Raw genomic sequence first — 23,756 nt, forward strand, 5'->3', positions numbered from 1 at the left:
AACAGCATTGCTGCTACGGGTCGCAGGTTCGAATCCTGCTTCAGACATGGATGTGTGTGACGTCCTTAGGTTAGTTAGGTTTAAGTAGTTCTAAGTTCTAGGGGACTGATGACCTCAGATGTTAAGTCCCATAGTGCTCAGAGCCATTTGATCCATAAATGGTGATGCTTCTTTGAACGAGAAAAGGTTAACAATTCACACAAATATAAACTGCCAGCTCTTTTTGAAATTTTCGTTGAATCCCTGTAACCTATCGTATTTTTAACACTGAATGACTGGAGTGGAAACTTACCAAAGGATTTTATTCCTTTTCTCGATCTGAGCAGCAGTAAAATGACGAGCTCTCCCTTCAGGCGGAATGGTGCCAGATGCTGGTTACTCACCTACGGCTTGTCAAACTGACAACGTGTGATTCGCGAATAACGTAGTTGTTAATGAGAAAAATAAACAATCGATCTGTCGCACAACACAATGGTCAGTGTACTGTCAGCAACTGACAAGGGAACCTCCCCATCGCACCCCCCTCAGATTTAGTTATAAGTTGGCACAGTGGATAGGCCTTGAAAAACTGAACACAGATCAATTGAGAAAACAGGAAGAAGTTGTGTAGAACTGTGAAAAAATAAGCAAAATATACAAACTGAGTAGTTCAAGGGAAGATAAGCAACAATAAGGACAATTGGAACACACGAGCGCCGTGGTCTTGTGGTAACGTGAGCAGCTGGGGAACGAAACGTCCTCGGTTCAAATCTTCCATCGGGTGTTAATTTTAATTTTTTATTTTCCGTTTATGTGACAAACTCTTATGTTTTCATCACTTTTTTGGGAGTGATTATCACATCCACAAGAAAACCTAAATCGGGCAAGGTAGAAGAATCTTTTTACCCATTCGCCAAGTGTACAAGTTAGGTGGGTCGACAACATATTGCTGTCATGTGACGCACATGCCATCACCAGCGTCGTATAGAATATATCAGATGTGTTTTCCTGTGGAGGAATCGGTTGACCTATGACCTTACGATCAAATGTTTTCTGTTCCCATTGGAGAGGCACGTCCTTTCGTCTACTAATCGCACGGTTTTGCAGTGCGGTCGCAAAACACAAACACTAAACTTATTACAGTGAACAGAGATGTCAATGAACGAACGGACAGATAATAACTATGCAAAAATAAAGAAAGTAAAATTTCCAGTCGAGGGAAGACTTGAACCGAGGGCCTCTCGTGCAGCAGCTGCTCACGCTACCACGGGACCACGGCGCTTCTAAGCACACTTTTTCCATGATGTTGCTTATGTGGCACATGGACTACTCAGTTTGTATATTTTGCTTATTTTTTCACAGTTCCACACAACTTCTTCCTGTTTTCTCAATTGATCTGTGATCAGTTTTTCAAGGCCTATCCACTGTGCCAGCTTAAAACTAAATCTGAGGGGGGTGCGATGGGGAGGTTCCCTTGTGAGAATAACGCGCGCGACGAAATGCTGAACCTAGCCAAACGTGCCTTGTGAGCGGAAGTTCACGTCCTTCGAAAAACATTCTCATGAAAGTAGATCTCCCTTCGTGAGCAATCCAGTCACCACACTCTTTCAGGATAGTCATACTTTCGTAATACTACCTACCATTTTTTTTCATTTGTGTAGCATTTGTGTAAGTAGTTTATTAATGCTGATGCCGGCAGTTGTAGCCGAGCGGTTGTAGGCGCTTCAATCCGGAACCGCGCTGCTGCTACGGTCGCGGGTTCGAATCCTGCCTCAGGTATGGATGTGTGTGATGTCCTTGGGTTAGTTGGGTTTAGGTACTTCTAAGTCTAGGGGACTGATGGCCTCAGATGTTAAGTCCCATAGTGCTTAGAGCCATTTGCATCATTTTATTATTACTGCTGATAATGTGTATCCAACCACTGAAATACTTTTTCTCGTTACGGCGAGCCAATTAAAACATAGTTATTCGTGAGGGCTTCTAGACTGTTTCTAGCTTGCAGCGGAAATGTGGTAACTACATGTACATAGCATAATATCTGTTATGACATCCACATCCAACGATAGCGAAACTTATGTACTTCATATCTTGGACGCTTTTCACCAGAAGCACAAAGGGGTCGGGTCATACCTGTGGAGAATACCCCTTTTCGACATTTTACAACTGATCGTAGAGATAAGTCAGCATAACTGGCAGCAAGTAGATAACCGTCTTTTACTTTCCTACCTTGCTTCTAGATCACTTGATTTTCTAATATTCCTTACTTCCTTATTCGCTTCCCTCACGATGAATCGTCTGCTCTATTACAATCTGTAACATTCTGGAGATAGAAGATATAATTCTGGTGGCTAATGGGTTACCAGTTATGTCCTTAGGTTAGTTAGGTTTAAGTAGTTCTAAGTTCTAGGGGACTGATGACCTTAGAAGTTAAGTCCCATAGTGCTCATAGCCATTTGAATCATTTTTTTTTTCAGTGTACTGTAAGGCCCTGTTTTTCGGATGGGCAATACTTCCACTGGCCGTATGCGCCATGCCGAAGTGAGCATACGGCAGGACTGCCTTCCCACTCCCCACCTCTCCCCTCCAGCAGTGTTCGCGCGACGCGCTCCGCGAGAAACTGTGCGGCAACCACAACGGCGCGCGACCTGGCGCAGGCGAGCGTCGCGTCCCCGTCGCGTCCCCGTCGCGTCCCCGCCGCGTCCACGTCGCGTCCCCGTCGCGGCCCCGTCGCGTCCGCGTCGCGTCGCGTCCCAATTTGCGCGGTTCCGTTTGAACCTGTGAAGTTACAAAAACGCGCGTTGCGCTGCTCCGCGCCGCGCCACGCGCCTCTCAATTTGTGCATAGCGTTTTACGGCTGCAGCCACGCGTGAAGTACCGCCAACGCTCCGCAGGTCTACCGTCAGACATTTGTCGTGCGCTGGCTCTCTGTGTGGTTCTGACCTGCTCTGCCCATTCCGGCTTAGTAACAGTTTTACCATATGCAAGATTAGTTTACTTGTGTTGCGGAGTTTGTCAGTAAAAGAATGAACAGTTCATTCGGTATTTTGCCTCTGTTAGCCGAAAAATCGTTCACGTTTAACAAACATATCAGACGATGAGGTAAACTTTGTCACATACTGTAAACGCGCACGGTATTATCGCCTTTACATATCATCCATCTGTTTCCTCGAACGAAGACAGAGATTAGTGACATCCCGCATTCACAAATATTTCATAGCTTCAGCTAAATTTCGTTTACAATTTACTGGACGGATGTTACCAGTCAGTATCATTTCTGCACACAGTATTAGTGATCAAAGTGCGCCCACTTTGCTGATGGCAAGATTTCAGATAAACGCGATGAATAATGGTGCGGTTTTCAGTTCGTTGCATATGCAATGAATTTCCGTTACACATGTACAATAACGAGAATTTCTACTCAACTTTTATTTATAAAGCGGAGTCGTATGAAAGAAAATTTTAACCTCTACAGTGTTCAAAACTCTGAGCGAGTTCTGGAGGATTACAGATCTGATCAGGAGGGAAGGACTGGATAGAATGAAGATTATGCTGAGAATTACAAATAGTGAGCTGTTCGCCATGTCTCCAGGTGTTGTTGTTGTGGTCTTCAGGCCTGAGACTGGTTTGATGCAGCTCTCCATGCTACTCTATCCTGTGCAAGGTTCTTCATCTCCCAGTACCTACTGCAACCTACATCCTTCTGAATCTGCTTAGTGTATTCATCTCTTGGTCTCCCTCTACGATTTTTACCCTCCACGCTTCACTCCAATGCTTAATATGTGATCCCTTGATGCCTCAGAACATGTCCTACCAACCGATCCCTTCTTCTAAAGTTGTGCCACAAACTTCTCTTCTCCCCAATCCTATTCAATACCTCCTCATTAGTTACATGATCTACCCACCTAATCGTCAGCATTCTTCTGTAGCACCACATGTCGAAAGCTTCTATTCCCTTCTTGTCCAAACTATTTATCGTCCATGTTTCACTTCCATACATGGCTACACTCCATACTAATACTTTCAGAAACGACTTCCTGACACTTAAATCTATACTCGATGTTATCAAATTTCTCTTCTTCAGAAACGCTTTCCTTACCATTGCCAGTCTACATTTTATATCCTCTCTACTTCGACCATCATCAGTTATTTTGGTCACCAAATAGCAAAACTCCTTTACCACTTTAAGTGTCTCATTTCCTAATCTAATTCCCTCAGCATCACCCAAATTAATTCGACTACATTCCATTATCCTCGTTTTGCTTTTGTTGATGTTCATCTTATATCCTCCTTTCAAGACACTGTCCATTCCGTTCAGCTGCTCTTCCAAGTCCTTTGCTGTCTCTGACAGAATTACAATGTCATCGGCGAATCTCAAAGTTTTTATTTCTTCTCCCTGGATTTTAATACCTACTCCAAATTCTTTCTTTTATTTCCTTTACTGCTTGCTCAATATACAGGTTAATTAACATCGGGGAGAGGCTACAACCCTGTCTCACTCCCTTCCCAACCACTGCTTCACTTTCATGCCCCTCGACTCTTATAACTGCCATCTGCTTTCTGTACAAATTGTAAATAGCCTTTCGCTCCCTGTATTTTACCCCTGCCACCTTTTGAATTTGAAAGAGAGTATTCCAGTCAACATTGTCAAAACTTTCTCTAAGTCTACAAATGATAGAAACGTAGGTTTGCCTTTCCTTAATCTTTTTTCTAAGCTAAGTCGTAAGGTCAGTATTGCCTCACGTGTTCCAACATTTCTACGGAATCCAAACTGATCTTCCACGAGGTCGGCTTTTACCAGTTTTCCCATTCGTCTGTAAAGTATTCGCGTTAGTATTTTGCAGCTGTGACTTAGTAAACTGATAGTTCGGTAATTTTCACATCTGTGAACACCTGCTTTCTTTGGGATTGGAATTATTATATTATTCTTGAAGTCTGCGGGTATTTCGCCTGTCTCGTACATCTTGCTCACCAGATGGTAGAGTTTTGTCAGGACTGGCTCTTCCAAGGCCGTCAGTAGTTCTAATGGAATGTTGTCTACTCCCGGGGCCTTGTTTCGACTCAGGTCTTTCAGTGCTCTGTCAAACTCTTCACGCAGTATCTTATCTCCCACTTCATCTTCATCTACATCATCTTCCATTTCCATAATATTGTCTTTAAGTACATCGCCCTTGTATAGACCCTCTATATACTCCTTCCACCTTTCTGCTTTCCCTTCTTTGCTTAGAACTTGGTTTCCATCTGAGCGCTTGATATTCATACAAGTGGCTCTCTTTTCTCCAAAGGTCTCTTTAATTTTCCTGTAGGCAGTATCTATCTTACCCCTAGTGAGATAAGTCTCTACATCCTTACATTTGTCATCTAGCCATCCCTGCTTAGCCATTTTGCACTTCCTGTCGATCTCATTTTTGAGACGTTTGTATTGCTTTTTGCCTGCTTCATTTACTGCATTTTTATATTTTCTCCTTTCATCAATTAAATTCAATATTTCTTCTGTTACCCAAGGATTTCTGCTAGCTCTCGTCTTTTTACATACTTGATCCTCTGAAGCCTTCACTATTTCGTCCCTCAGAGCTACCCATTCTTCTTCTACTATATTTCTTTCCCCCATTCCTGTCAATTGTTCCCTTATGCTCTCCCTGAAACTCTGCACAACCTCTGGTTCTTTCAGATTATCCAGGTCCCATCTCCCTGAATTCCCACCTTTTTGCAGTTTCTTCAGTTTTAATCTACAGGTCATAACCAATAGATTGTGATCAGTCCACATTTGCCCCTGGAAATGTCTTACAATTTAAAACCTAGTTCCTAAATCTCTGTCTTACCATTAGATAATCTATCTGAAACCTGTCAGTATCTCCAGACTTCTTCCATGTATACAGCCTTCTTTTATGATTCTTGAACGAAGTGTTAGCTATGATTAAGTTATGCTCTGTGCAAAATTCTACCAGACAGCTTCCTCTTTCATTTCTTACCCCCAGTCCATATTCACCTACTATGTTTCCTTCTCTCCCTTTTCCTACTCTCGAATTCCAGTCACCCATGACTATTAAATTTTCCTCTCCCTTCACTACCTGAATAATTTCTTTTATCTCATCAAACATTTCTTCAATTTCTTCGTCATCTGCAGAGATAGTTGGCATATAAACTTGTACTAGTGTAGTAGGCGTGGGCTTCGTGTCTATCTTCGCCACAATAACACGTTCACTATGCTGTTTGTAGTAACTTACCCGTACTCCTATTTTTTCATTCATTATTAAACCTACTCCTGCATTACCTCTATTTGATTTTGTATTTATTACCCTGTATTCACCTGACCAAAAGTCTTCTTCCTCCTGTCACCGAACTTCACTAATTCTCACTATATCTAACTTTAACCTATCCATTTCCCTTTTTAAATTTTCTAACCTATTTTCTGGATTAAGGGATCTGACATTCCACGCTCCGATCCGTAGAACGCCAGTTTTCTTTCTCCTGATAACGACGTCCTCTTGAGTAGTCCCCACCCAGAGATCCGAATGGGGGACTATTTTACCTCCGGAATATTTTACCCAAGAGGACGCCACTATCATTTAACCATACAGTAAAGCTACATGCCCTCAGGAAAAATTACAGCTGTAGTTTCCCCTTGCTTTCAGCCGTTCGCAGTACCAGTACAGCAAGGCCGTTTTGGTTAGTGTTACAAGGGCAGATCGGTCAATCATCCAGGCTGTTGCTCCTTCAACTACTGAATAGGCTGCTGCCCCTTTTCAGGAACCACACGTTTGTCTCGCCTCTCAACAGATACCCCTCCGTTGTGGTTGCACCTACGGTACGGCCATCTGTATCGCTGAGGCACGCAAGCCTCCCCACCAACGGCAAGGTCCATGGTACATAGTACAAAGTAGTACTGGGACACGGGAGACAGGCGTGTCACAGAACGGCCTCTGTCTGTAGATGGCAGCTAATGAATTACGTGCCGCTCTTGAAACAGGGCTCAATATATTTGATTTGATCCATTATAAATGGTTCTGAAAGCCTGCGACAGTGAAAACAATAGGTTTGTTTATAAATAATTCTTCTGCTACCAGTCATGATTTTCCATATGTTATTTTTGACACGATTCGTTTCGAGAAATAATTTCCATTATCAAGTACGTTTTTTTGTGGTTGTTATGCTATTTCTGAGATGTCTTTGTGGCAGAGTCTGCTTCATGTCGTTGACTTTACTGCAGTATATAAGAAATATGCGATTTTTAGTTGGTTGTCGATCTTTTTGTGAAGTTAGTGACGAAATTTAGAAGAATTTGTACTTTGACTTTTCTTATTCCATTTGTGCAGAGTCTCACACTTACTAAACATCACACATAACTTGCTGTACACTTTAAACATCGAAAATATCTTACATAAATAAAACAGGTACAAAGATGTTCCCACAAGCAGTCAACAGAGATAACATTATAGGTGTTCCACAGAGTATGATATGTTTTTGAACAGAGGTTATTTACCTTAAAAATTTGGATCATAATTTACTTATATCGATTTTACAATTGTGCTTATTTCTATGTGTCACTATTTTTATGTAAGTATACTATTGAAACATCTGAAGGAATTCACTGATTCACTTTCAAGTTTTTCGTTTAATATTTTCTACATATTTTCTGTAATGTGAATATATCTCCAGTTCTTCTAGCAAATCCGTTTTATATCCTTTATTTAGTCGGTGGAGTACTTTGAAACTTTGTTCTATTTTTCCAAAATGGTGTCCTGTATTATGTATGTGTGTTGCTATGGCTGATGTAGTGTGTCGGTTGTACGTGTAAGCCTTAATGTCCTCTGTGTACCTGCTGTTCAAATTTCGGCGTGTTTGTCACGGGTAGAACATGGAGCATTCCTAGCATGTTACCTTGTATGTTCCAGAGTCTGAATATGGATCATGATTTCACTTAATATTATGTATTAGTTTTTGTTGTAGTTTATTAGATGTAGATAAACAGATTGCCACTTTTCACAGTACCACACTATCTTTCTGGTTTTCATATCAATTTCATATATGACAACAGCCGCTCGGCTTCAGCTAATGCAATTTACCACCATGCGATGTAACAAGGCCCAATGCTCCTGAACAAGATATTTTTAGAAATATCGAAACCTACGTCAAGGGCTAAATAAACCTTTGGTTTGCAGGCTGTTGGCTGATTTTTTTTTCCAATCTCTCGAAATTTTTTTCATTCTAACTAGCAGTATGTGGCCTCACAAACCACTCCATAATGCAGGAAAGTGTTGTAAAAGTGCGACGATTGTCATGGATACACCAACAAAGCTGCAATCGATGATTTTCTGTACTAGGTATTCCTTAATGAAGGTAGGTAGTTACAGACAGGGTAACTCGAATCTTATGCAAAGTTCTTTTAGTACAGTGGATAAACGAGAGAAATTTTGTTGTGTTCCACATAAGTTGTGAAGTGCCATCACGAGTAGAACTGAGGCTCTGTCTTACTTCCTTGCGTAGAAAGGGAGTCGTTTCTAGTTGGCCTAGTTGCAGGGCACTACAAGCGACTCGGAGCAACTGCCTACTGCGTCTACTCTGGAAGACCGTCCAACGGCGACATCACATTTACACCACACGCACACTGGGAAAAATTCCTGCGACGAACACGACACCGTTAGTCTTTCTTGGTCGATTTTCCTCTTCTTCCGGATCCAGTTCGAGCCGTAACTCTGCACAGACGCCGCATGACGGCTCTCATCGCACAACTGACCACCAGGAGCGCGAGCAGCAGCGCAGCGATGACATCTAGCAGCAGGTACTGGTACCATGAGAGGTCCAGCGCGGCAGACCTGAGGTGTGGCGCCCCCTGGTGGCGGATCACGTACTCCGTCCAGTAGACAGCCTCGTCCAGAGGGTGAATCGGCCGGTCGTTGAAGATGCGGGACAGGTGTTGGGCTCTCTCACGGTACCTGCAAACGGTGGAGCCAGTGTCCATAAAAACACCTTCACAACAGTCACTATGTGGGCTCAACACGTCATTGGTACAGTTTGCTACTGCCCCAAAAACCCCACAGCAAATCCTCAATACCAAGATCCTCAAAGCTAATACTATACAGGGTGTTACAAAAAGGTACGGCCAAACTTTCAGGAAACGTTCCTCACACACAAAGAAAGAAAATATGTTATGTGGACATGTGTCCGGAAACGCTTACTTTCCATGTTAGAGCTCATTTTATTACTTCTCTTCAAATCACATTAATCGTGGAATGGAAATACACAGCAACAGAACGTACCAGGGTGACTTCAAACACTTTGTTACAGGAAATGTTCAAAATGTCAAAATGTCCTCCGTTAGTGAGGATACACGCATCCACCCTCCGTCGCATGGAATCCCTGATGCGCTGATGCAGCCCTGGAGAATGGCGTATTGTATCACAACCATCCACAATACGAGCACGAAGAGTCTCTACATTTGGTACCGGGGTTGCGTAGACAAGAGCTTTCGAATGCCCCCATAAATGAAAGTCAAGAGGGTTGAGGTCAGGAGAGCGTGGAGGCCACAGAATTGGTCCGCCTCTACCAATCCATCGGTCACCAAATCTGTTGTTGAGAAGTGTACGAACACTTCGACTGAAATGTGCAGGAGCTCCATCGTGCATGAACCACATGTTGTGTCGTACTTGTAAAGGCACATGCTCTAGCAGCACAGGTAGAGTATCCCGTATGAAATCACCATAACGTGCTCCACTGAGCGTAGGTGGAAGAACATGGGGCCCAATCGAAACATCACCAACAATGGCTGCCCAAACGTTCACAGAAAATCTGTGTTGATGACGTGATTGCACAATTGCGTGCGGATTATCGTCAGCCCAAACATGTTGATTGTGAAAATTTACAATTTGATCACGTTGTACAGTACATACTGACGAAACTAAAATGAGCTCTAACATGGAAATTAAGCATTTACTGACACATGTCCACATAACATCTTTTCTTTATTTGTGTGTGAGGAATGTTTCCTGAAAGTTTGGCTGTACCTTTTTGTAACACCCTGTAGATTTAGTGACGTATATAGGTCACACTCAAGGCAATTGATGGACCTTGCACCCATAGCAAAGAATCATTCCATTATGGGGCATTACTGTTATAGATACAGTGGTTATCTATGCCCTCCACCCTTCCACTATAAGTATTATCAAGTATTGCAACACATGTCGCTTAGCCACTTCGAAATGTATCATTTGTGTCTATTTCATGATCATCACTATATTTGTTTTTGATTTCAACACTGATCACCGACACTGAGTGTGGAAACATGTAACTGATTGTAAACCATCTGAACCCCAAAACCAGTCATTTGTTCGATAAAATCGCCTTGTATTGAATTCCTCTCCTGTGCCAACCTTTTCATCTTACAGAAGCAACTGCAACCTACATCCTCAGTTATCTGCTGTATGTATTCCAATCTCTTGACTTCCTCTACATTTTTTACCCTTTACAGCTCCCTCTAGTACTATGGAACTTATTCCCTGATATCTTAACAGATGTCCTATCATCCTGTCCCTTCTTCTTGCCAATGTTTTCCGTATATTCCCTTCTCGACCAATTCTGCGGAGAACCTCCTCATTCCCTACTATATCAGCCAGTCACTGGTAGCGATTATCATTCCACATCATGTGAAGGAACGCTCACAGAGTTCAATTGCATTCATTATGGATAAAATACATTTAAAACAAATACATGTCTAAGACAAGGTGATGGCTTTTGTCCATTTCTCTTCGACTGCGTATTAGAAAATATACTAAGAACATGCAATGAAAAATAAGAAGATAATGTGTACCATCAGGAAAACTGGGAAGAAAAACTAGTGTATCAAGTAAACTGCCTCACAGTTGCAGATTTTAGGAGATGCAGAAATGCAAAATAATCTTTGGGGTAATCTAGGCAATAGAGAACGTAAAGGAATTTCGACAGAGAAAAGCCAATGTCTCGCTAACATAAAAAGGCATCAAAATATGAGTAATTACAATGGGCATATGTCAAAGAGAATAAATCAAAACGCTGAACTATCTATAAGAGGAAACTGAAAAAAAATTATTAGAAAGATCTAGCGTAAATGGAAGGATATACAAAACTGAAAGGAAATATGCAACAAATAAATATTTACAGGTGTACACTTACCAAGAAATGAAAAAATAATGTATTTCAACCAAAACAGATCTACACAAGAGAGTGCATAGAACTGAATTATAAATTAAACTAGAAATATTAGAGGAAAGAAACATGAGGACATTTAAATGAAGAAGCCTGAAATTAAGAAGTAACGATGAAATACAACAAATATGAAAACTAACACGAAAAACGACGAAAAACAGGAAAGATTGGCTACAAAATAACTTTGTGTTATTTCATGCAGTATGTATGATTTTGCATACTATATAACCACTATGGACCTTAAATATTCCCATCTCTAAATTGTCTGTATTACTTATTAAATTGCACATAACTCAGATATTGACACTCGAATAAATTATTGGTTAATACACAACTGTACTTCACAGTACTTTCATCTTTGTGCCATGCAATAAACTGATCTAAATGTGATTGCAAAAACTCACACATGAGCACTGCTATAGATCTGTCTTACAGCCTAAAATGTACCAAGCATTACCAATGTTACTCTCACGTCTAAACGTTCTCTAAAATAAAAAGTCTCACATTGATACCACTCTTTGAAAACACAATGGACCTCGGAAGTAAATATTAGTGCATCTGAGTTGTCTGTATAGCTTATTACAATACACACATCACACTTAAAGACATCATTTAATTTACCTACAGCACTACTGGAGATCTAACTTACAGCTAAATGTACACTGAAAATTAGCAAATGACATCTTCGCAAAAGGTGCCATATACATTGGAATGCACTTTGCGAAGCAATATTATCAAGATGTCTACCACTAGCATCTTCCGCTGCTACAAATTGGAAAACTGCATTCTCTCTGAAATGTATATTACACTGTTATTGCCTCATTAAAGTAAGCAATAGAGACAGAGGGAATATTGTGTAACTAATTAAAATCAGTTTGTATCTGTCATGTGTTTCATTTACTGAGTGTCAGTGACTGGGAGTATCGCCTATAGATGAGGGTGACAGCTGCTTAATGTGTCAGGGAATGGGATAGGTTATAGCTGCTGGGCATATCAACTACTAGATCTTGATTAGGAGTTAGGAGTCTCAATTATTGTAGTATTGCTGAAACATGGGATAATGGTCAATGAAGAGAATTAGTGGTTGATGATGGTAAGCTGTAATCAGTGATCATGACCAGTGGTCAGGGATCATGTAACCTATAACCATAACTTGTAGACAATGAGACATGACCTGTAACTAGTAACCTGTAACCCATAAGCTCTGATGCATAGCCTTTAACCCACAACCTGTAACCCATAGGCCACAACTGGTAACTATTAACCTGTAACAACCTTGAACTTTGTAACTTGTAACCTATAGCCCATCACCCATCACCCATACGTTTTGTCTGATTTTCTAATTGCAAAATATTCTCCACAGGATGAGTACAGTACTTATGGGTTATGGGCTACAAGTTATGGATTAGAGGTTATGGGTTAAAAGTTTTGACTGTGCAGTGTGTGTGAAAGTGTTTTATCACATTGTGTGTTTTTATAAGATGTGGGTGTCATTTCATAGTTCAATATAGAAAATACAGACCATAAACGTATAGAGAGCCTTGGACCATAGTTCATTGGTAAATATTGCATTCTCTGCCGAAAATTACTACTGTGCATAGCCTCTAGTAGGCCAGAGTCATTTATAGCAAGAATGATCAATCTCATCAGCTATATTTTATAATGCATTATCTTTGTCCCTACTAAAATGATGCTTGAGAACAATTTGGACGTGGAAATACTTAATGTGAAGGTGTATTGTCACCTGTACCAATAAGAGGTCTAATTAATTACATTGTACCAGTAAATGAGACAGCATATTTGCTTTGCTTTGTGCAGTATTTTAACTAATATGTGTTTTTGGCAGTTAGAAGCCTGGTCATGTTAGGTTCACAATAACGCTCAGTCTCTAAGGGTTAACTTCTATAAAATTTACCGACGCAACTGGTCAGCCAATCCATAAACAATGTTTTGAAGTCAACAATGAAAACATAGTTGACAACACTTTCATCATTATTCCCTCTTCAGATACTTTTCTAAGTATGTGATGTAGTTTTGAAAAATAAATGAGGTTGTTCTGATACTTTTGAGCACAGGTCAGGTGGGGCAACATTCTAATTGGCTCTTTTGTTTTAATGATGGCCACATTACTAGGCTCTGACTGTAGGAGAGGAAAGGGAACTAATACACATTGTGCAATGTCTGTGAGTGTGTGTTGGGGGGGGGGGGGGGCTTAATACTAGACTTTGTTTATGACATCACAAATCTAGATGCTCCTAAGTCCTCATAGTCATACTTATTCCTCTTCTTTTTCTTGTGCCTTAGACATGCATTGGCAGAGTATCGGTGTTGTTGTTAACGAATCTGCCGTGGTTAGTTTAAGGGGTTAGCGAGATGCTACCCTCTTAGCCATACTACTGTAGTGGCACCACCGTTTAGGATAGGGAAAGTTAGTTTTGTGCGTCATTCTGAGCACGAGTTACAGCCAGGTGCAGGCCGGATTGCAGTAAGCTATGCATACCAGCAGTTGCGAAGGCAAATAGAGTCCACAGGGGTGTAGAACTGTGGAGAGAGCGCACACAGCAGTTTGTATGGCGCAAGTCACAGGCAGAAGGGGGCCACTGGCCAACTTAAGTGTTACGCGTACATGACGCGAACTGTCGCGCTTGGCAAAAGAGAGGCGCACAGTTGAGTATAAATAGGTGTTGTTTTCTAACGAGAGTCATTCAAGTGTGGCAGCTCTCCTGCACCGCACGGCGTGTCACACTGCGTGCTACACGGAGCAACAGATGGGGCGACAGCGTCCCAGTCCACGGTGGGTCATTGGTTCGACCCTCTGAGGCCAACGCAGGATCCGCAGCCAGATAGTGGCGGGCCACTCCTCGGTTTCACTACCGTGGGCAGTCGTCTCGGCTCCCAACACACGCTGGAGACTTCCCGAGACGAGGACTGCAGATTCGGACGCCGGATAGTGGGCGCTTGTTCGTCGCCACGATCTCAGCCATGCCGACAAGGAGAAGGACGCAGCTGGCCGCCTGGAGCTCACACTGAGCGGCTCTGAGTCGGCAGGGACGCAGACCGCCCAGTCAGCTGCAACGTCCTGATGATGCTGCAGTCTGCCGGTGTACAGGACTGGCTTGACACAGCTTTGCATTACACGGGCCACTAGGGTGCTTCCTATGCATTGCAGGGCCCAGTGACACAGACCGAGGTGAACGGAGCACTGTAGTGGAAGCAAATAAATAATTTGAAGGTTCTCACTTTTTAATACAGCACCTCCTGGAACCACCCACTACATTTGGTGTCTTAATGCCACATTTGGCGTCTGATACTGAACATTTGGTGTCAGAATAACGGATATCGTCTGTCAAGTACGACGTTCCAACCCACTGCCTGCATTACGGTCACAAGATGTGGTGAGTGTTGACAAAATTGTCCTTTTTGATTGTTGGACGTTTTCTTTCTTTTTTGTTTTTTCGAGTATGGCTCCTGGCAAGCCACATTTTAGATGTTTTGCGTGGGCATACTATTTTTTGTTGTCAGGGTGTTAGTGTAATTAAGGCAGTAAGATTTATTATTTTTTCGTGGCATTTAATTACTTTTGTAATGGTTTATGATGATACTGAGTATGACGATATGGAGCTGTAGGAAGTCAGGTTATTCTTGTACTTAATCCTGGAACAGAACGACTAATTGGGAACGTAAGCAACACCATGGCAGAGTCAAGGACACAATGTGTGTCGGAACCAGAAGTGGGGCGGATTTTGATGGAAAACGTAGCACAATTGATAGCAGACAGTACACAGTTGAGAAGTGAATTAGGATCTAGAAGTGAGCCGGAAACCACATCTGATCAGTTGTTGTTGCCTGGAGAGCATGAGATTGATCCAGCCGCTGTGAGATTGATTATTCCATTTTTTTCCAAGGCATCTGAGGATGTGCGTTCGTTTGTGGAGACTTGGAGACTTCAGCGGTGATGAATGGTGGTCTGATGATCAGTTGTTATATATAGCTGTGATTAGACTAACGGGCGAAGCGAAAACATATGTAAGGTGTTCTGAGGCCTTAAGGAAGGCAGGACAGTCTAAGCAGTTAAAGGAAGCGCTTTTACAAAGCTACAAGAAACAGAATAGCACTCGGTGCTTTAGGGAGAGGTTAAGTACAATGACAAAGAGTCAGAGGGAGATGGCGCAGAAATTTGCGGACAGGTTGAGGGAAATTACTGAGTATACTTACGAGTTGGGTCAGAGCTATGAAGCGATTAGTGTTCTGTTGCAGGAGGCTGAGCAAAGGGCACTTGATGTATTTTTGAGAGGGTTACCGGCGCATAAGTCACGGAAAGTGCGTGAAGGGACTCCGGAAGAATTGTATTCAGCCATTCAGCAGACAATTCAATGTGAGGAAATAGATGTGGCAACAGGGGTACGCAAGATGCAAACAGTATTTGCAGTGGGTGTAAAATGTTATAAGTGTGCTCGTAAGGGACATGTGCAGAGGCAATGTACCCAGTCACCGATGAATAGAGTAAGGGGTGGAAATCAGCTGCATGGAGGATGGACAAGTGGAGATAGGAGAGGGGGACAAGTGTTAAACGACAGAGGGAGCCCAAGACCCACCTAAGGGAGCTCCCGTTTAATTTCAATGCTACGAATAAGTATGCAGGGGTGGAATGTTCAGTGGTAGGATCCGTAGGAACTGAAAAGCTTAAGAGTTCGTTGGACACAAGAGCGCAAGTGTTAGTGGCTACTAAGAATATAAAGGGACGAAGGAAGTTTTAGGTTGCGTGGAGTGGGGGATAAGGAAGTCACGCCTTTGGGGTCGGTGAAAAATGACTTTCGCATAGAAAAATCCGATTTAATGCATGCATGGGTAAGCGAGGGCTACGACATGATTCTAGGAGTAGATTTTTTGCATCAACATCATGCCAAAATTGGCATTGGACAACAAACTGTGGAACTTGTTGGAATGTTATTTCCGCTAGGGGAAACTGTTGTGAATGCAGAGCTATCGCGAGGGGCGCTAAACGTAATGAACAAACCAATTGAACCGCGTACATTAGCATTAAGGCTTAATTCGCATGAGCGTGTGTCCAGTGGCGCCATGAAGTCACTTTGGGTAAGTCTGGAGTCGAATCTGCCTGTGGGTACAGTATGTGTTATTGAACCATTGGAGGATAATGAAGTTTTGGGTTCACTGGGTTGTTTTGTGAAACGTAGTGGAGGGGAACGACGGGCGAGTAGTCTCCGTGAACGTGGATAATTTTAACGCTGTAAACGCGAATTTGAGGAAAGGAGTTTTAGTAGCGAATTTGGATGTGCCAGATGACGAAGACTGGTGTTCGAGATGTAGGCGAAGCGACCAACAGTAAATGCCGTTAGAACTACATTGCGTGACAAAATTAAGCATCTGAAAGGAGGAGAGAGAGAGCATATGGAAGAATTATTATGGTAATTTAAGAATTTGTTTTTTTTCCGCAAGGGCCGTTACCAGCAACTCCATTAGTTCAACATAGGATACCAACAGGGAATGAAGCGCCTGTTTATCCTAAACCATACAGAATACCGAGGTATTTGCAGCCGATTGTGGAGATTTCATTGATCAGCAGCTTGCAGACGGTATAACAGAGAATAGTAATACACTCCTGGAAATGGAAAAAAGAACACATTGACACCGGTGTGTCAGACCCACCATACTTGCTCCGGACACTGCGAGAGGGCTGTACAAGCAATAATCACACGCACGGCACAGCGGACACACCAGGAACCGCGGTGTTGGCCGTCGAATGGCGCTAGCTGCGCAGCATTTGTGCACCGCCGCCGTCAGTGTCAGCCAGTTTGCCGTGGCATACGGAGCTCCATCGCAGTCTTTAACACTGGTAGCATGCCGCGACAGCGTGGACGTGAACCGTATGTGCAGTTGACGGACTTTGAGCGAGGGCGTATAGTGGGCATGCGGGAGGCCGGGTGGACGTACCGCCGAATTGCTCAACACGTGGGGCGTGAGGTCTCCACAGTACATCGATGTTGTCGCCAGTGGTCGGCGGAAGGTGCACGTGCCCGTCGACCTGGGATCGGACCGCAGCGACGCACGGATGCACGCCAAGACCGTAGGATCCTACGCAGTGCCGTAGGGGACCGCACCGCCACTTCCCAGCAAACTAGGGACACTGTTGCTCCTGGGGTATCGGCGAGGACCATTCGCAACCGTCTCCATGAAGCTGGGCTACGGTCCCGCACACCGTTAGGCCGTCTTCCGCTCACGCCCCAACATCGTGCAGCCCGCCTCCAGTGGTGTCGCGACAGGCGTGAATGGAGGGACGAATGGAGACGTGTCGTCTTCAGCGATGAGAGTCGCTTCTGCCTTGGTGCCAATGATGGTCGTATGCGTGTTTGGCGCCGTGCAGGTGAGCGCCACAATCAGGACTGCATACGACCGAGGCACACAGGGCCAACACCCGGCATCATGGTGTGGGGAGCGATCTCCTACACTGGCCGTACACCACTGGTGATCGTCGAGAGGACACTGAATAGTGCACGGTACATCCAAACCGTCACCGAACCCATCGTTCTACCATTCCTAGACCGGCAAGGGAACTTGCTGTTCCAACAGGACAATGCACGTCCGCATGTATCCCGTGCCACCCAACGTGCTCTAGAAGGTGTAAGTCAACTACCCTGGCCAGCAAGATCTCCGGATCTGTCCCCCATTGAGCATGTTTGGGACTGGATGAAGCGTCGTCTCACGCGGTCTCTACGTCGAGCACGAACGCTGGTCCAACTGAGGCGCCAGGTGGAAATGGCATGGCAAGCCGTTCCACAGGACTACATCCATCATCTCTACGATCGTCTCCATGGGAGAATAGCAGCCTGCATTGCTGCGAAAGGTGGATATACACTGTACTAGTGCCGACATTGTGCGTGCTCTGTTGCCTGTGTCTATGTGCCTGTGGTTCTGTCAGTGTGATCATGTGATGTATCTGACCCCAGGAATGTGTCAATAAAGTTTCCCCTTCCTGGGACAATGAATTCACGGTGTTCTTATTTCAATTTCCAAGAGTGTAGTTGCTGGGGAGCGGGCATTGTCGTTGTGCCTAAAACTCTGCGGATGGAACTAAGAAATGCAGGTTCTGTTGTGACTACCGATACCTCATAAATAAGACAGTAACGAACGCATGCCCTATTCCAAACATATCGGAGACTTTGGATCACTTAGGACAGTGCCAGAACTTTTCTACAATGGATTTGACAAGTGGTTATCATCAGTTAGATGTGGCTCCAGAGGATCGTCCAAAAAACTGCTTTCTCTACACCTGGAGCCTATTACCAGTACATTAGAATGCCATTCGGGTTGAAAAACGCTCCGGCAACCTTTCAGAGGTTGCTAGACAGTGTCTTGAGGAGTTTGAAACCACGGCAGTGTCCTGTCTATTTGGATGACATTATAGTGTTTTCAAGTAGTATGGAGCAACATAGACAGCGGTTAAGGGAAGTCTTTATGCGGTTACGAGCAGCTCGTTTGACGTTGAGCCTAGAGAAGTGTCATTTAGCATTAGAAGAAGTAAAATATTTGGGTCATATTAGCAGTAAGGACGGAGTGTGAACAGATCCGAGGGTGGTACAGGCTGTAAGGGATTTTCGGGAACCGAAAACAGTTAAGGAAGTGCAGTCTTTCAACGTACTTTGCAATTTCTATCGAAAGTTCGTGAAGGATTTTTCAGATATAGCATAGCCATTGACGCGAATGTTACGGAAGGGTGTGAAATTTGAGTGGACAGAAGAGTGTCAAAAAGCGTTTGACAAACAGAAAGAAGTGTTAACATCAAGTCCGGTTCTTGTGTTTCCAGATTTTGAGAAGGAGTCTATACTAGCATGTGATGCATTGAATCAAGCATTAGGGTGGGTTCTTAGTCAGGAAATTGAGAACATCCTGTAGCTTATTCGTCTAGGCAGTTATATGCAGCAGAGAAGAATTACTCAACAACAGAGAGGTAGATGCTTAGCATAATCTATGGAATCACATATTTTAAATGTTGTTTATATGGGAGAAGATTTCGGGTAGTGACAGATCATGCTGCATTGAAGTGGTTGTTGGTGCTGAAGGATCCGTCCACTAGACTCGTTAGATGGACTGTGAGGCTTAGTGAATTCGACTACGAGGTGGTGCACAAGTCTGGGTAGAAGCATGGTAATGCGGATGCACTAAGTAGGAAGGTGGAAAAAGTGGAAGTCATAGCAGTATGGCAAGAATTAAAAGATGTCGACAACGATTGTAAATTGTATTGGACACAGGCACAATTTAATGTGTACGACGGTCTTCTGCGCAGGGAAACGAAGTTAGGGCCAAGGGTAGTAGTGACAGCGAAGTTGAGGGATGAGGTTTTAAAGGAAGCACATGATCACGTGTTATCCGGTCATGGAGGGTGTAGAGCAACGAATAGGAGAGTGGCGGAGAGGTATTGGTGGAGAGGCAGCAAAGGAGATGTGGATTAGTATGTCAAGAATTGTATACCATGTGCGCAGAGAGCAGATTTGAGTTGGAAACAGATTCAGCTACAACGATTACTAGAAGCGACATGTCCATTTTCTTTTCTGGGGATTTATGTCTTAGGACCTTTTAGGCGAACTCCATCGGCGAACAGATTCGTTCTGACAATAATAGACCATTTTTCGAGGTATGTGGAGATGGTAGCTATGCCAAATCAACAGGCAGCAATGGTCGCACAAGCGTTAGTAAACAACTGGATTTTGAAGTTTGGTGTACCAGAGACAATAATTACTGACCAAGACACCAACTTCATGTCGGATTTAATGAAGGAGCTGTGTAAATTGTTGAACGTAAAGAAGTTGAGGACGAGCGCATTGCATCCACAGACCGACAGAAGGACAGAACGGGTACACAGAACAATCGGGAAGATGCTGAGGTTTTATGTGGATTCTCATCACCATCAGTGGGACGAGTATTTGAAGCTTACTCTATGCGTATACAATGTAAAAGTCCATAGAAACACCGGTTTGTCTCCATATGAGGTAGTGTATGGGTGAAAAATGCCATCACCGTTTGATTTAGTGAAGCTACAGAAAGGAAGGACCGGTGAATCTGCACGTCAATTCGCAAGGACAATTTGGGATGTTTGGAAATGGGTAAAAAAGGCGAATACGAAAACTTTGGAAAGGCAAGAAGACGCAGTAAAGCGGAAAAGAAGTTTACCGCAGTATAAAGTGGGGCAATGGGTAATGCTGTCCAGCCCCTACACGCAAAAAGGGAAAACGAAGAAGTTCCTCACGAGGTATCAAGGGCCATACCAAGTTGTTGAAATCACATCTCCCATTAACGTTAAGCTGCAGCTACCAACTAAACTAGAACGATGATAGTACACGTGGGCGGTCACGGCCATTTAAGGGTTGCCCGGATGTGATTCCAGGCGTGTCACGGGAAGGAAAGAGGAAGAAAAAGAGAGTGAAGAGAGGTGCTAAGCGCAGAGTAAGACCAGGAATAGAGAGTACATCATGAAGTACCGTATGCTTTGCGATCAAGAAAGTAGTAGAGTATTTGCAGTTTCTTTTTATTTTCATGTCATGTATCATTGAGTTTGCATAGATTAATTGGGCATTGTATTTTATATGCGTTTTCGAGTACTGCGAGCCTGCTAGGGGCAGCAGTCTTTTTGAAGAGGGGGGAAGGGTGATGGTGATCCCTGACCTCAGGTTACTCAAAGGAAAGTGTAGCATCTGACGTACGTGGAGAGTTGTTGGAGGAGAAATCAAACGTGGTTCTGGAGAAATAAATGCGTCTGAGTAAATTCTGCAGCAAAGTTGTAATGAATATGTGTTGAACGATGTCAACGTCGTACGATTTCCTGTTTAAATTTTTGGCTATCGACAGTGCTGGGTCAGGAAAATCGTGTTTATTGCACCAGTTCATGTAATGTAAATTTAAGGATGGAAGTAGTCACACAATCGGTGTTGGGTTTGGATCAAAAATAGTGAATGTTGGAGGAAAATCTGTGAAGCTAAAAATATGGGACACATGCACGTTTCAATCATTTTTACCTAGAGGAAAGGAATAGACTGTCCAAGGGACATCGCAGAGCCAAAGTTGAGCTTGCAAAGGGTCGGGATGCACTGGATCTTCTCCACCTACGAAAATTTAGTAGTAGTAGTAGCAAGTTGTTTTGAGCGGGGAGAACTTGCAGAAGCGAAACGTATAGAGCCCGAGGGGAGCGGAATTGTAATCAAGTGTAACATAATAGGACCAATCTTCCACCTTCCAGCGTCAGTTTCAGGAGTCGCGCAATTGAATGTTACGCAGCCACAGCTGTACTGGCCAGAAACCACGTTAGAGTTTTTGCCAAGGCAGAATCTGACCTTGTTAAATCAAACTCTGGAGCCAGGTCTGTTGAGATATGTAAACCAGTTTGTTTTAGAGCAAGAGGGCGCATATCAGCTGAACAGCTTGTTCGACATGTCGTTCAGTATAGGGAAAGCAACGGCAAATAACGATCATTTTGATCACCTCTGTGCCAAGTGTCATCGAAGCCTTTTGTTATGTGTTGCTTTCTTTCTGATCAGGTGGAGAACCAATTCCCAGAGGGATCTGAGGGTAGTCCAAGTCTCAGTGAATTGAATACCGAGGGCGTGAGACGAGCAGGTAAGGGGTTGATAGAGCAGTGGTCATCCAGTGAGGAATTTTTACATTTCGTTTCATGTCATGGTTTTAAGGGGCACTAGACCACATTTAAGTTTTCTAATAGTAAGTAAGTATGTCATAAGTGACTATCCAAATAAGTTCAAGAGTTAGTTAAAGGACAACCTGGGGACTGGGTCTTTCCGAAGAGGGGAATAATGTAGTGGCACCACCGTTTAGCATAGGGAAAGTTAGTTTTGTGCAATATTCAGAGCATGAGTTACAGCCAGGTGTGGGCCAGATTGTAGTAAGCTACGCATACCAGCAGTTGCAAAGGCAAATAGAGTCCACAGGGGCGTAGAACTGCGGAGAGAGCGCACACAGCAGTTTGCATGGCGCAAGTCACAGACAGAAGGGGGCCACTGGCCAACCTAAGTGTTATGCGTACATGACGTGAACCGGCACGCTTGGCAAAAAAAGGCGCACAGCTGAGTATAAATAGGTGTTGTTTTCTAACGAGTCATTCAAGTGTGGCAGCTCTCCTGGACGGCGAGACGTGTCACATGATGGGCTACACTCAGCAACAGATGGGGTGACAGCCTCCCATTCCATGGCAGGTCATTGGTTCGACCCTCTGAGGCCGATGCGGGATCCGCCAGCCAGCAGCAGGCCACTCCTCAGCTCGCTACTGCATGCAGTCGTCTCGGCTCCCAACACACGTCAGAGACTTCCCCAGGCGAGGGCTGCAGCTTCAGATGGTGGATAGTGGACGCTTGTTCGTCGCCGTGATCTCAGCCACGCCGGCGAGGTGGACGCAGCTGGCCGCCTGGAGCTCACACTGAGCGGCTCTGAGTCGGCAGGGACGCAGAACACTGAGTCAACTGCAACGATGACGACGCACTCCGCCAGTGTACAAGGCTGGCTTGACACAGCTTTGCATTACATGGGCCACTGGGGTGCTTCCTCAGCATTGCGGGGCCCAGTGATACAGACTGAGGTGAACGGAGCACTGTAGTGGAAGCAAATAAATCATCTGGAAAATTGTTGCCTAGTTTTAATACGGTACCTCCTGGCACCCATCCACTACATTTGGTGTCTTCACACCACATTTGGCGTCTGATACCACAACATTACTTACACTGTTGGGTATTGCTCGGGGTAGGCACAAATTTATTCCAAAGATGTTGTGAGCTTCCCCATTATAGCACAACCACATCACAGGGGGTGGAGGGGTGGGGGAAGGTATGGTGTAATTTTGAACCAGTCTGTCTGTCCACTGACAGATGATCACATCCCATTTCCTTCTAGGTGTAACTGCTTTCCTTGAGCTGTGACCATATCTCAATGGCACTGAAACTTTGTCACCCTGTAAATTTTGGCTACAAGGAGGTGCGTCCCTCCTACCTTTTGTCTTGCACAAGCAGACTGCTTTCCCTCCAGGCTTCCTTCCCAATCCTCTCCCCATACCCCACCCCATCTCACTCTCTCTGTATATTTGTATCTCCCTACCTCTCTTTGTGTAGCCCGCACTGCGATGTGACACACACACACACAGTAGCCTGTTGAAGTAGCCCCTTACAGTGCCCACTGCTCACCTGGGGACGTTCAGCACCTCGCCGAGCGCCCACCCTATGGAGGCCTCGGTGACGTTGTGGAGCTCCACCCTGACGGCGTAGCCCTGCTTGGCGGCGAGCACCACGTTGAGCTTCTGGTCCATGAAGACGGGCACGCCGACCAGCGGCACACCCCTCGCCATCGCCTCCTGCGTACTGAGCAGTCCGCCGTGTGTGATGAACGCCCGCACGTTCTTGTGGGCTGCAACACGCCACGCCATGCTGCACTAATTCTGGTACTTCAAAGCAGTCATACAAACAGGTACCTTACACACACTTGTGGACTTCGGTGCACTGTAAAGAACATAAATCACTTGAATCAGTTATGATATTTATAGCTAATTGGTCCAGGGCGGGTTGTGATGTTGCAGAATATGTCTCAAG

General features: G+C 44.2%; 1 protein-coding gene across 2 annotated transcripts in view; it reads right to left on the minus strand.

Moving 5' to 3' along the window:
• Positions 1-7,257: 7,257 nt before the first annotated feature.
• Positions 7,258-23,756, minus strand: part of LOC124711696 (UDP-glycosyltransferase UGT5-like) — a 76,987-nt gene continuing 60,488 nt past the window's right edge. For both annotated transcript variants that reach the window (XM_047241897.1, XM_047241896.1), the window contains exons 5-6: positions 23,355-23,574; positions 7,258-8,912 (exon numbers count right to left, since the gene is read on the minus strand). In XM_047241897.1, coding sequence (XP_047097853.1) covers positions 8,618-8,912; positions 23,355-23,574 — 515 coding nt within the window. In that variant the 3' untranslated portion in view covers positions 7,258-8,617. The remainder of the gene's footprint in view (positions 8,913-23,354; positions 23,575-23,756) is intronic.

The sequence above is a fragment of the Schistocerca piceifrons genome, chromosome 8 (assembly GCF_021461385.2).
Source record: "Schistocerca piceifrons isolate TAMUIC-IGC-003096 chromosome 8, iqSchPice1.1, whole genome shotgun sequence".
Lineage (NCBI taxonomy): Eukaryota > Metazoa > Arthropoda > Insecta > Orthoptera > Acrididae > Schistocerca > Schistocerca piceifrons.